The sequence below is a fragment of the Colletes latitarsis genome, chromosome 2, assembly GCF_051014445.1.
Source record: "Colletes latitarsis isolate SP2378_abdomen chromosome 2, iyColLati1, whole genome shotgun sequence".
NCBI classification, from domain to species: Eukaryota; Metazoa; Arthropoda; class Insecta; order Hymenoptera; family Colletidae; genus Colletes; species Colletes latitarsis.
This window is the reverse complement of record NC_135135.1, coordinates 27,936,984-27,948,782: the sequence shown is the minus strand read 5'-3', so window position 1 is coordinate 27,948,782 and position 11,799 is coordinate 27,936,984. Positions and strand designations below refer to the sequence as shown.

Genomic DNA, 11,799 nt, shown 5'->3' with positions numbered 1-11,799 from the left:
TGCCCCCCACGAATTGGTGCAAACGTATAGTATCGCCATCTAATATCAAGGATTCGAACTAAAAAAATCGTGCCAGGATCACAGAATGTTATAGGAGGTATCCGGAGTACAGATTCCCCCACTACCGGTACTCTTGTTACGCACTACCTTAATTAATCGCTAATAACTCTTTTGCTGGAAATAAAATATGAACTTTTAGAATTGAAGAATATAGTATAGACCTTTGACAACATTTAAGGATACCTGTTCTAACCATGCCATGCGTTATTAAATAGTTATTAACCGATATCGGAAGTCGGCACACTGTTTCTAACTTTTTAACACGACACCTTAGGGATCTATTGCTAATAACTAATTAATTAGAGCGAGGAGCGTAGCAAAATCGGTCCTTGAATGTTGCCAGGGATGTCTACTTGGTTCTTTCATAGCGAAAATATGCCTGTTATTGCTGAAAAGTTGATAATTCATCGATTAAAGCAGACAATAAGTCAGCCATAAATGTGCCGACTTCCGATATTCGTTAATAACGTCTTAATTACTGGCGAAATGTTTATAAAAACTATCCTTGAATGTGGCCAAGGGTCTATACTATATTCTTCAATTCTAAAAGTTCATATTTTAGTCCCAGAAAAAGAGTTATTAACGAATAATCAAAGTAGTGCGTAATAGGAGTACCAGGAGTGGGGGAACCTGTACTCCGGATACCTCCTATAACATTCTGTGATCCTGGCACGATTTTTTTAGTTCGAATCCCTGATATTAGATGGCGATACTATACGTTTGCACCAATTCGTGGGGGGCAAGAGGGGATTTGCACTCCGGATAGTACGAATCCCTGATATTAGATGGCGATACTATACGTTTGCACCAATTCGTGGGGGGCAAGAGGGGAATTGCACTCCGGATACCTCTTATAACATTCTGTGATCCTGGCACGATTTTAGCAGTACGAATCCTTGATATTAGATGGCGATATTGTTTTATTCACTTTTTAGCGCAATATTTAAATACTTATCGCTTCCAGTGATCGTTTATCTTATTAATTATATAAAATAATGTATAGCGAAATGATTGAAGAACTTAATTAGATTCTAATAATATTTAGAGTAGTTTTAAAAGATTATAAAACTTTAGAATTTATAAAAATCAAGGAATTAATAGGAAAGGTAGAGGCGAATGTAAAAGAAAAGCATGAATAATATGTATTATGATTTAAATTTTGTATTAATATAAACGTAAGGAATGTTTTACACATATATATATAACTTTATTAAATAAAAACATGCCTCGAAATCTTGATGGCACGTTTTATAAATAAATTAAATTGATGAATAATATGTCTTTATAATATATTTATGATTAAAGTTACTCCTCCACATACTCCTGCAATATTCAATTTTAAATGGCAGTATAAAAACTAATTCTAATATAAAATTAAATGAATAAATAACAATTTTTCTTAGTTACGTTCTATGTACAAATTTAAAATCAAAACTCCTTTTATTTTTCGTCCATCGATTCTTTAATTCTTTTTAAAAATAATCAATTTTTGGGTATTGATTCTTTTGAACGGTATCGCTTAATGCTATTAAAATATTATTTTATACTCCATCGACCGTTGCTAGTTATTTGTGTAATTTAAAATCATTCAAATATGTTTGTGTTTGATATCATCATCATTGTAACAAACTCACAGATTCAATCAAAACAATCTCTTTTTATACATATAAAATATATAAAAAATACAAAAGTTTTACTTTTCTATTTTGATATCTCATCTGTAACTTGAGACACCATTGGTCATGTGTCAGAAATAACACAGAGGCTCGTTCAGTTCAAGCAGATACAGAAAGCAATAACCTTTGTCTCTGCTTGAAAAACAAAATTTATTCTAGCTCAGAGAACGTTATTATATTATATTATTCAATTATTTGATCTTTAACAATCTTTCTCATGCTATCTGTGACACGAAACATTGGTCCATGCCCAGGAATTATAAAATCTGCCAAATTTATAACAGAAGCTCTCATATTCGATTGAGTCTTCTGTAATTCTTCAGTTCCTAGGTCTTTCCAAATTGATGGATCTAAGATGTCTTCTTCTTTTTCAAACAAATCTCCTGTACAATTTGTAAAAATATATGTAAATTAATTTATTTAAGGTACTTGGAATATTAATATATTTATAAAATAAACACCTGTTATAGCAAAATGTGTAGATTTTCCAGAAACTATACTTTCAACCCATACTGTAACATCATCTGATGTATGGCCAGGAGTGGTTACAACTTTAACTTCTGGACACAGTTTATATTCTCCTATATACAGAATAATTACAATTTTTATGTGTTATATAATGAAAAGTAATTATGGCTATAAATATATTATATAAAAAACTTCACCACATGCTAAATCTGTTGTAAAAAACATGTCACCACGATTAACACAGATTCCAATTATATGTTCTGCATTCATAAAAAGATTGTTGTTTCCTATATGATCTGGATGACTGTGACTACAAACGACATAATCAATTTCCTCGGGTGTAATATTATGTTGAATAAGCGCTGAAAAAAAATAATTGTTAGAATATTTTTTATAAAGGAATTGCAAACGTTATTAACATGATACCTTGTATTATTTTCTCGCGATCCCAAGCTGTCATAGTATCAACAATAATATTTTTCGATGCTTTTATTAATGTACAAGAACAATTTGCTTTCATTGTTCCGTCTGGAAGTTTCGTGGAATATCCATCAAATAACACGATAACTTCGCACATTGTTCGGGGTCGAGGTTAAAAGTAAGAAACTGGAAAAGTCTTATGATTACAATTTGTTCATGACTTTATATTGCAGAATGTATATTTTATATTAATAAAATAGAATCTGTTGAACTTGTCACAAAACAATTACGTAAATAAGTTTTAAAACCGGTAAACACTAATTTGGGTCGGGATGAATGATTCTACTTGATTCCTTCAGAATTGATTGATTCTTTTTTGAAGAAGAATACGTATACGTACAAGCAATTAAACGAGCTAATTTAGTAATTATCAATAAAGGGGTAATTGCTGAATTAATACATGATTTAAAATACCGTTCTATTAGTATACTTTGTAATTGTGTTTCATTTAATGAAGAAAAAACTTTAAAAATATTTCTCTTGCACGATAACTGTTTAAAACTACGTATATACAAATATAAAAGTAAACACTGCATATCAAATTCTTAATTAAATAGTAACGAATTGTTTTTGAACCTGGGCGCTGAATAACACAGGAACGGCCCTGAATGTTCTTTTATAAGATCTTTAAATATTGGCACTTAATTACTCTTAATGTATAAATATAAAACATGTACATCTAAAAGAAAGCCAATTTTGAATTATTAATGAATTTAAAAAATTTAGAAAATAAGTTTTGATAAATGTTTCCTAGAGCCCATTCTTTTTGCTAATATTATGAATTTAGTAAATAATTCGTTCATAAATTCGCTAACAGTTCTTAACTTCTTTTGAAAAATGTACTTTTTGGAATTGTATCACTTTTGTAGCTTATGTACGATTTGGCATACCATGTAATATACTCTAAAGTGATTAAATAACTTACGAATTTAAAGATCTGTACATTCGTATCTAAAAGATTTGTTGAAATAAATATAAAATAATATTCTGTCTTATTTTTTATTAATTGTTGATTATTACAACTACAATTTTAGTAAAAAATCAACGTCAAGTTTACATACTTGTTATTTAATGTTATTTAATTATACAATACTTGTTAAAAATCATGGAATTTATTAATACTTCTTATGTGAAATAATTTTTACTTATGGAATAAAATACATTTATTTTTGTGTATATGTAATTACTTGACTTTCGTATTCGATGGCATAACATTTATGAATGCCGAGAAAACGATAGTAGGTACATGTGGACGTGTTAACCTACTAGATATTTGTCAAATTTTTTTGTGAACGCAGAAAGAATTTTAGTTTTATAAAAAGACAAGATACATATATAAAGGTAAATAATAATTTGTTTCTTTCAATCGCATAGGTTAATATTTATAAGAAGAATGAATTCAATCTTTATATTTTTATATGGTCCTATAAAATATGCGAGATTATAAACACAAATTTTATTTCTAAAAATGAATACGTATACTTACACGTATCCTCATATTAATGCTTTTCTGAAGTACTTCAGACTCTCATAAGTCTTTGTTATGAGAGATTTAAAGCATAGATCTGAGAACACATGAGCAAAACATAAAACTAATTAGATAAATATAAATTAATGTTAAAAATAAATATATACTTATGAAAATGTTTTGTTTATTTCAGATTGTTTAAACGTATTGTTAATAATTTGTATTAGTGAATATAACATTAAAACAGATGTAATAATTTATTTTCTGATAAAAATTTATATAATCAACTGTTTAAATTGATGTTTTATGTATTGTTCATATTTTCTTAGGTCCACCTGTTTAATAAATTCAACATACCATATGGATCATATTAATTGTACATAAAATTGTGTAATGTTATAATTTAATCAAAATATGGTAACTTGAACTTCTTTGTAGGGTATCATAGTAACGGAATTTATGTCATATTTATTGTGCATATATGTCTAAATGGATATTGAATACATTAGTCAAGCAATGCTTTTGGACTCCATATCGGTTTCATAGCACTACAATGACTTCTTTGCTGGTTCCTCCGGAATCAGTACGAGGAATGACATGTTTGGATCGTACAGCATTCACAACTACTATAAAATTATCATTTTTAAAGTTTCACCGTGTTAAAATTTCAAAAATAACACCAATTTTGAAAAAATATTTGTTTAAAATAAGAAACTTCAAACCACTTCAAAAAGAAAATAATGAAATTATTGCTTATTTGAATCCACTATTAATAAAAAATTTTGAAGACTTCTCAGAAAATGATAGGCAGCAACTATCAGGATTATATGAATATTTTGGAGTAATGGATTTCACTTTGAAGTATGACAATTGGTTAGTTAATGATATATTGAAAGCTGTTTTGCCCAAAGGGATTGAAGTTCCAACTTCATACAGTTTAGTAGGTCATATTGTGCACTTAAATTTGCGTGATATGCATTTACCATACAAAACTATCATTGGACAGGTTTTTCTTGATATCATTTCAAATGCTAGAACAGTTGTGAATAAGACAAATACTATTGATACAACATTTAGACAATTTACTATGGAAATCCTTGCAGGCGATAAGAATACTGTTACAGTGGCAAAAGAAAATGGTTGTACATATGAGTTTGACTTTTCTCAAGTTTACTGGAATCCTCGATTAAGTACAGAACATTTAAATTTGATAAAACTTATGAAACATAATGATATTTTATATGATGTATTTGCTGGAGTTGGACCATTTGCTATTCCTGCTGCGCGTAAGGGAATGAAAGTATTTGCAAATGATTTAAATCCTGCATCTTATAAATGGCTTCAGAAAAATGCTGTCACTAATAAAGTTAAAACTAATTTGAAATTTTTTAACATGGATGGCAGAGAGTTTATAAAAAGCATTATTAAAGCTGATATTTTAAATAGACGAATTAATAATAAAGATGGTTCTGAACATATAGTAATGAATTTACCAAATTCTGCCATTGAATTTTTGGATGTGTTTTTTGAATGTTTTAACGAAGATGAAGTAAAAACAGTGTGTTGTCAACCACCAATTGTACATCTATACTGCTTTGTAAAAACGAACAAAAAAGAAGATGCTTGTAGACATGGACAATTGTTAGTGGAAGAAAAACTAGGTCGTGCACTGAATAATTCTTTGATTAATTTACACAATGTTAGAACTGTTTCTCCATCTAAAGAAATGATTCGCGTGTCATTTCTATTAACAGAGAATATTTTAAAAGGCGAGGAGCCAGCAACGAAGAAATTGAAAGTGGAAATCAATAAAAGTATTTCTGTAAGCAATAATATTGCAGAAAATAATGAGGAAGAACAGGGGATCACAAAAAAACCAGAAGAACAAGAATGTATTCAAAGTAGCAACAGTTCGTAGTGTTAAGTTAAAGGCAAAAGCACAAAAAGTGGTGAGCAATTTGAAAAAAGTAAGCAAATTCTTACAAACAGTGTATTAATAATAATGGGTTTATAATTAATGAGTGTATAAGCTCGATTAATACTACAATGGCTAATAAAAGTATTCAAATGCTTTTGAACAAAATATTTTGTACTTGAAACAGTGAAGGTGCATTATATTTTTCAAAATACTTGTAACTATGTAGGGTGATTGGTTAAAAAGTTACAATCGAAAAATATTTTGAAAATAATGCATTAAAAATTTAATTCAAAAGTGTTTAAATACTTTCATGAGCCATTGTATAGTCATGTGAATATGTTGCAATTTCTTATGAAACTCCTTGATTTCAATAGTTGGATCTAAAAAGAAATAAAACAATCAAAGACTGCAAGGATGAAATATCAGCTAAAACAATGTCAGCTCAACTAGATCGGCAGCTTCAAGAAGTACAAAAAGCAATACATCAGTCTAAATTGAAGACAAAAGTTAAAAATATAAATTATGGAAAAAAGAAGAAAGAGGACAGTAGACCACTGATACAGATGAATGTAACAACATCCTTGGTTGAACAAATGCAAATTTAATAAATACTTAAGATAGTATCTAAGCCAGTTAATATATGATTATCATTTATAAATGAAAATATTTAGTAATATTGATTTACTTCATGAGATGTAACTAAAAAGTTATTGTAAGCTCTATTCTATGTAAATTTCCTTTGGATAGATCTTGTTACATAAAATAAATCTAATTAAAGATACAATGTTTCACGGAGTCACTTCTTATCACCTAACTTTTATCTTAATTACTTATCTAAGTACAATCAAGTACTTAAAAATAAAGTTCTATTTATTCAATGATAACTACTGCATACATTATTGCTCTTGATAATTAGTAGAAACTTCTAAACAGAGAAGCCTTACAGTATATTGTACTATAAAAAGTATGTTTAAAAATTATAGGTAAATTTAATCATATTATTATTTACCTAATTTTATTTTAATTCATTTAGGAAAAGTATTTACAATGGAAGTCCATACTGCAGGCTTGATTGTAATAGGAGATGAAATTTTACGTGGACAAATTATTGATACAAATACATCCTACTTGGCAAAACGTTTACAAGATTCTGGTATCAAACTCCAGAAAGTAACAGTAATTCCTGATATTGTGCGTATTAATTTATTATTATCTGCATATAATATAATAAAATCAAAATATTGACAAGTATAATTATAAATATTACATTTAAACATTTTATTTGTTAAAAAAGATTCGAATTTGATAACATACGAATATAAATTTCATATGGTTCCATTGAAATTAATATTTAAATTCTCACTACACATAATGTAGCCTTTTGTGTTAGGTAGATGAAATTGCAAAGACTGTATGTGATGCTTCCAAGGAGGTTTCTGTTGTATTTACATCTGGTGGTGTTGGTCCCACACATGATGATGTAACGTATGAAGCTGTGGCTAAAGGTTTAGGATTAACACTTGAACCACATGAAGAATTAACAGATTTTCTTACAAATCTCTTTCCCAATGAAAAAGAAGCTCAACGTCTTGCCATTGTACCAAGACCCTGTGAACTTATTTATATTCCTTCACAAAGTAAGTGAATTATTAAATAATACATTTTCAAAATACTCTTATTTAAGGAAAAAGTATATATTTATCAATTCGTAATAAAATAATGAAAGTAATATTTTTCAGAAAAATATGCAGTTATAAAAGCAAAGAATGTATTTGTATTACCAGGCTCTCCAAAATATTTCGAGCCTGCTGTTGATGTAATAGTAGCACAATTAAAAGGATCTAGTCATTCACACTTTGAGTATATAGATATTAATTTAAATGAATTTTCTATCGTGAAAATTTTGGACGAACACGTGGAACGTTGGAGAAATAAAGTCAGTATTGGTAGTTATCCTCAAACAATGTTTGATTGTCTAACAAGAATTACATTAGTGGGAAAGAAAGAAGACGTTTTGGAATTGAAGGGAGAACTTTTATATTCTTTGCCAATTCAAAAAATACGAAATCTAGAAAATGGGTTTACCGATTACCATGCAAGGGCTGTTTTAAAAGATGCCGATAAGCAACCACATGTAAAAGATGCTTTGAACGTTTTACAAGAATGTTACGACACGTAAGTTTAACCAGAAGAAAAAGATATAGTACTTCTCATAATTATTAGACCAATTAATCGGTATTTTCGATATTATATTTATAGATATAAACCAGAAGATATTTTTATAAGTTTCAATGGTGGAAAGGATTGCACACTGGTTTTACATCTGGCTACCACTGTTGCGAAATTACGAAATATTTCATCATTATTGTGTCTGTATGTAACATCAGATCCATTTCCAGAGGTAATATCAAATGAAAAATTATTCAGTTCAATACATTTACAAAGTAATTAATATTAAGACAATGAATTTGAAATGCACGTACATTTTAAAGAACCGTTATCAAGTTTTACATGACGTTCAAATATCTCTTTAGGTGGATTCCTTTGTGGAGAAAGCTGTGCAGTATTATGGTGTAGAATTAGTGAAAAAGAAAAGTCCTATGCAGTCGGCATTAAAATTGTTCTTAGAAGAAAGAAAGAACTTGAAGTTCAGCCTTATGGGAGTGAGGAAGGGTGATCCTGGTTCAGAAAATTTAAAGCCTTTTACACCAACCGATCCAAGCTGGCCAAATCTAATTCGTATAAATCCTATTTTAAATTGGACGTATGATCAAGTGTGGACATTTTTATTAAAGCACAACGTACCGTATTGTCCCTTATACGACGAAGGGTATACAAGTTTAGGAACGAAATCAACTACAGTACCAAATCCGCGATTAAAGGATCCTAATAATCCGTCGTCTTATTTGCCAGCTTACACTTTAACCGACATGTCTGCCGAGAGACAAGGCAGAGTAAAATAATAATTATATTCAATTTATTTATATGTAATGAAAAATATAAGGTGCAAACTTTTTGCAGTATTTACAGGTTCCATGCAGTTTGAAAACGCTTATTACATTTTATCTAGATCTATATATTAAAAAGACAACGTATTATATGTTACTGCGTTAAAGACCCGTATTATTAAAAATGAATAATCCACACCAAATTAATTAAGTGTTAAGTGTACACACTTATAGTTATTTTATTATGTTCTAGTAAAAAATGTAATTATAAAAATATCAAGATAATAAAGATATGTCCAGTAATTTAAAATATCGTTCCTGAGTGAAATACATTGAAGAGTAAAACCTCGATTAACGTTACTTAACATGTTGCATATTAAAAATATTACGACACAAAGTTAAGAATCTCAAATTCGAAAAAATGTTCTATCCTTACCGGAATCGGAACATCGACTGATGATCTGCGTGACTAACTCCTATGACTTTGACGCACGTTCCTGCTGACCAAGAGCAACTAGGGGATGATCCCTGGCTAATCCCTGTATGAAGCCACCAAAGCTAATGGATTAGGGTTTCGTCGGTTCAAGGGAGTAGAACGGTATAAAATAGCTGGCTAACCAACCGTATCAAGGAGAGGGGCTGGCAATCGGAGCGACCAACATGTCCAACGACAGTATTCATTGGGAGGCAAGATACCTACCAGCAGGACCACCACGTTTGCTGGGATGGAACGTTCCTGCCGAAGAAATAATTCACATACCGGAACATTGGCTGGTCTTTCCCGAGCCGAACCCCTCCCTTCATTATTTATTGGCTCTCTTGTACGTTCTTTTTACTTTCCTTGCTTTACTCGGAAATGGCTTGGTGATATGGATCTTTTGCGCGTAAGTCATCTCTCTCGATAAATTCATTTTTGTTCAGCAGTGTAAATCAGTAATCCTAATGAACGTACTAATTTATTTACCATTTCTTTTTGTCGTAAGTGCCAAATCATTAAGGACACCCTCGAACATGTTCGTCGTGAATCTGGCGATTTGCGATTTCTTTATGATGATCAAGGCACCCATCTTTATATACAACTCCATTAATACTGGTTTTGCTTTGGGCCACCTCGGATGTCAAATATTCGCGTTCATCGGTTCCTTGACTGGCATTGGCGCTGCAATGACGAATGCGGCAATAGCGTATGATAGATATAGGTATGAAGTTTTATTTATTTTTAAATGAACATTTTAGCAGAACATTGTCATTTACTATGCGATTCTAAACACTCAACTTGTTTAAACAAATTAATAAAATAGAACAATTTTGCATACAAATATTTAGTTCAAAAATTCCAGACTTATGGTGCTTGACTCAATAATTGATTGACCAAATATTATTTAAGAGATCATGGAGAGAGTTCAGTTTAATGTTCTACAACGTCGTTAATATTTTGAGTTTTGAAATTAGTAACGTACTTATTAATAATATATTTTCGTTTCAGTACAATAGCAAGACCTCTCGATGGTAAACTATCTCGTGGACAGGTGATACTTTTCATAGTATTAATCTGGACCTATACCATACCATGGGGTCTGATGCCCGTGATGGGAGTTTGGGGACGTTTCGTGCCCGAGGGCTTTCTTACCAGCTGCAGCTTCGATTATCTGACCGATACGAACGAAATACGTATATTCGTCGCTACCATATTCACTTTTTCATATGCCATTCCTATGATGCTTATAATTTATTACTATAGCCAGATCGTCAGTCACGTCGTGAATCATGAAAAAGCGTTGCGCGAACAGGCAAAGAAGATGAATGTCGACAGTTTAAGGAGTAACGCGAACACGAACACTCAAAGCGCCGAGATTCGTATAGCAAAGGTACTCGATAAAATAATCCTTCCTTCAAAGATAATATTTGTATGTTCTCGCAGTTTTTTAATTAGACGATTCAGATTTCTTTCATTGTGGTTAATGTCCTAATAGAAGCAACATCTTTTCTGTGACGTAAAAATAGTATGGGTTTTTAAAGAGGATGGCATTAACAGCGTTAAAGAAGTTTCACTGTTACGTAATTGTGTTACGTAGTTATCGATGATTATTAAGTTAACATTCCTCATTGTAGTTCAGTCCCAATGTGCTCGCAAAGAATAAAAGGAAAAAACGCGATAACAGTTACTTTTTCAATGCTTCGACCGAGTATTTCTTTTGCGTGAACTAATATTTTTTTATACAAAGCAATGTACAATGTGCTTTTGTTCAAAGGCTGCCATCACAATTTGCTTCCTGTACATACTTTCGTGGACCCCTTATGGTGTGATGTCAATGATAGGCGCATTTGGTAATAAAGCACTTTTAACGCCTGGTGTCACAATGATACCAGCGTGTACATGTAAAGCCGTTGCTTGTTTGGATCCATACGTATATGCTATAAGTCATCCAAAGTACAGGTAAGTTTGAAACGAATATGAAAATAGACTGTAAAAATTATCAGAACGAAATAACATGCATTGTTTGCTACAGATTGGAACTACAGAAACGATTACCGTGGCTAGAATTACAGGAGAAACCAATATCGGACTCGCAAAGCACCACAACCGAAACAGTAAATACACCACCGGCCTCGAGCTAAACTCTAAATGAAATTGTTCTTTCTCGAAAAACGAACGATAGCAACGTATTTGGTATTCATACGACACTTTGTTTTCACTCTGTTAAAAATATGCGATCCTTGTATAGCAACTGCAATAAAGCAATTTCCTTGGCATACGCGTTTTCTCGATTTTTCTTAATG

At 30.9% G+C, this 11,799-nt stretch overlaps 3 protein-coding genes across 9 annotated transcripts; 2 read left to right on the top strand and 1 right to left on the bottom strand.

Annotated features, from left to right (window-relative positions):
* Positions 1-1,327: 1,327 nt before the first annotated feature.
* LOC143351774 (metallo-beta-lactamase domain-containing protein 1) lies at positions 1,328-9,666 on the bottom strand. 4 transcript variants are annotated; one of them, XM_076783670.1, is made up of 6 exons: positions 9,455-9,666; positions 4,171-4,249; positions 2,631-2,810; positions 2,402-2,566; positions 2,198-2,317; positions 1,328-2,119 (listed from the first exon to the last, which is right to left on the bottom strand). In XM_076783670.1, the coding sequence occupies exons 3-6, from the start codon at positions 2,779-2,781 to the stop codon at positions 1,920-1,922; spliced, it is 636 nt and encodes a 211-aa protein (XP_076639785.1). In that variant the 5' UTR covers positions 2,782-2,810; positions 4,171-4,249; positions 9,455-9,666; the 3' UTR covers positions 1,328-1,919. The 4 variants fall into 4 exon arrangements, with proteins under 4 accessions (XP_076639785.1, XP_076639788.1, XP_076639787.1 ...); XM_076783673.1 differs by lacking the exon at positions 4,171-4,249; XM_076783672.1 differs by lacking the exons at positions 4,171-4,249; positions 9,455-9,666 and adding an exon at positions 3,099-3,162.
* LOC143351768 (tRNA (guanine(37)-N(1))-methyltransferase) lies at positions 3,620-9,419 on the top strand. 4 transcript variants are annotated; one of them, XM_076783654.1, is made up of 8 exons: positions 3,625-4,025; positions 5,994-6,101; positions 6,445-6,782; positions 7,104-7,261; positions 7,461-7,707; positions 7,810-8,245; positions 8,330-8,471; positions 8,605-9,419. In XM_076783654.1, the coding sequence occupies exons 4-8, from the start codon at positions 7,118-7,120 to the stop codon at positions 9,031-9,033; spliced, it is 1,398 nt and encodes a 465-aa protein (XP_076639769.1). In that variant the 5' UTR covers positions 3,625-4,025; positions 5,994-6,101; positions 6,445-6,782; positions 7,104-7,117; the 3' UTR covers positions 9,034-9,419. The 4 variants fall into 4 exon arrangements, with proteins under 4 accessions (XP_076639770.1, XP_076639769.1, XP_076639768.1 ...); XM_076783655.1 differs by lacking the exons at positions 5,994-6,101; positions 6,445-6,782 and having other exon boundaries at positions 3,620-4,025; XM_076783653.1 differs by lacking the exons at positions 7,104-7,261; positions 7,461-7,707; positions 7,810-8,245; positions 8,330-8,471; positions 8,605-9,419 and having other exon boundaries at positions 3,626-4,025; positions 4,591-6,101; positions 6,445-6,854.
* Positions 9,636-11,772, top strand: Uvop (ultraviolet-sensitive opsin). The gene is made up of 5 exons (XM_076783668.1): positions 9,636-9,902; positions 10,002-10,217; positions 10,505-10,886; positions 11,271-11,455; positions 11,529-11,772. Exons 1-5 carry the CDS (start codon positions 9,679-9,681, stop codon positions 11,635-11,637), a joined length of 1,116 nt encoding a protein of 371 aa, XP_076639783.1. The 5' UTR covers positions 9,636-9,678; the 3' UTR covers positions 11,638-11,772.
* Positions 11,773-11,799: the final 27 nt, after the last annotated feature.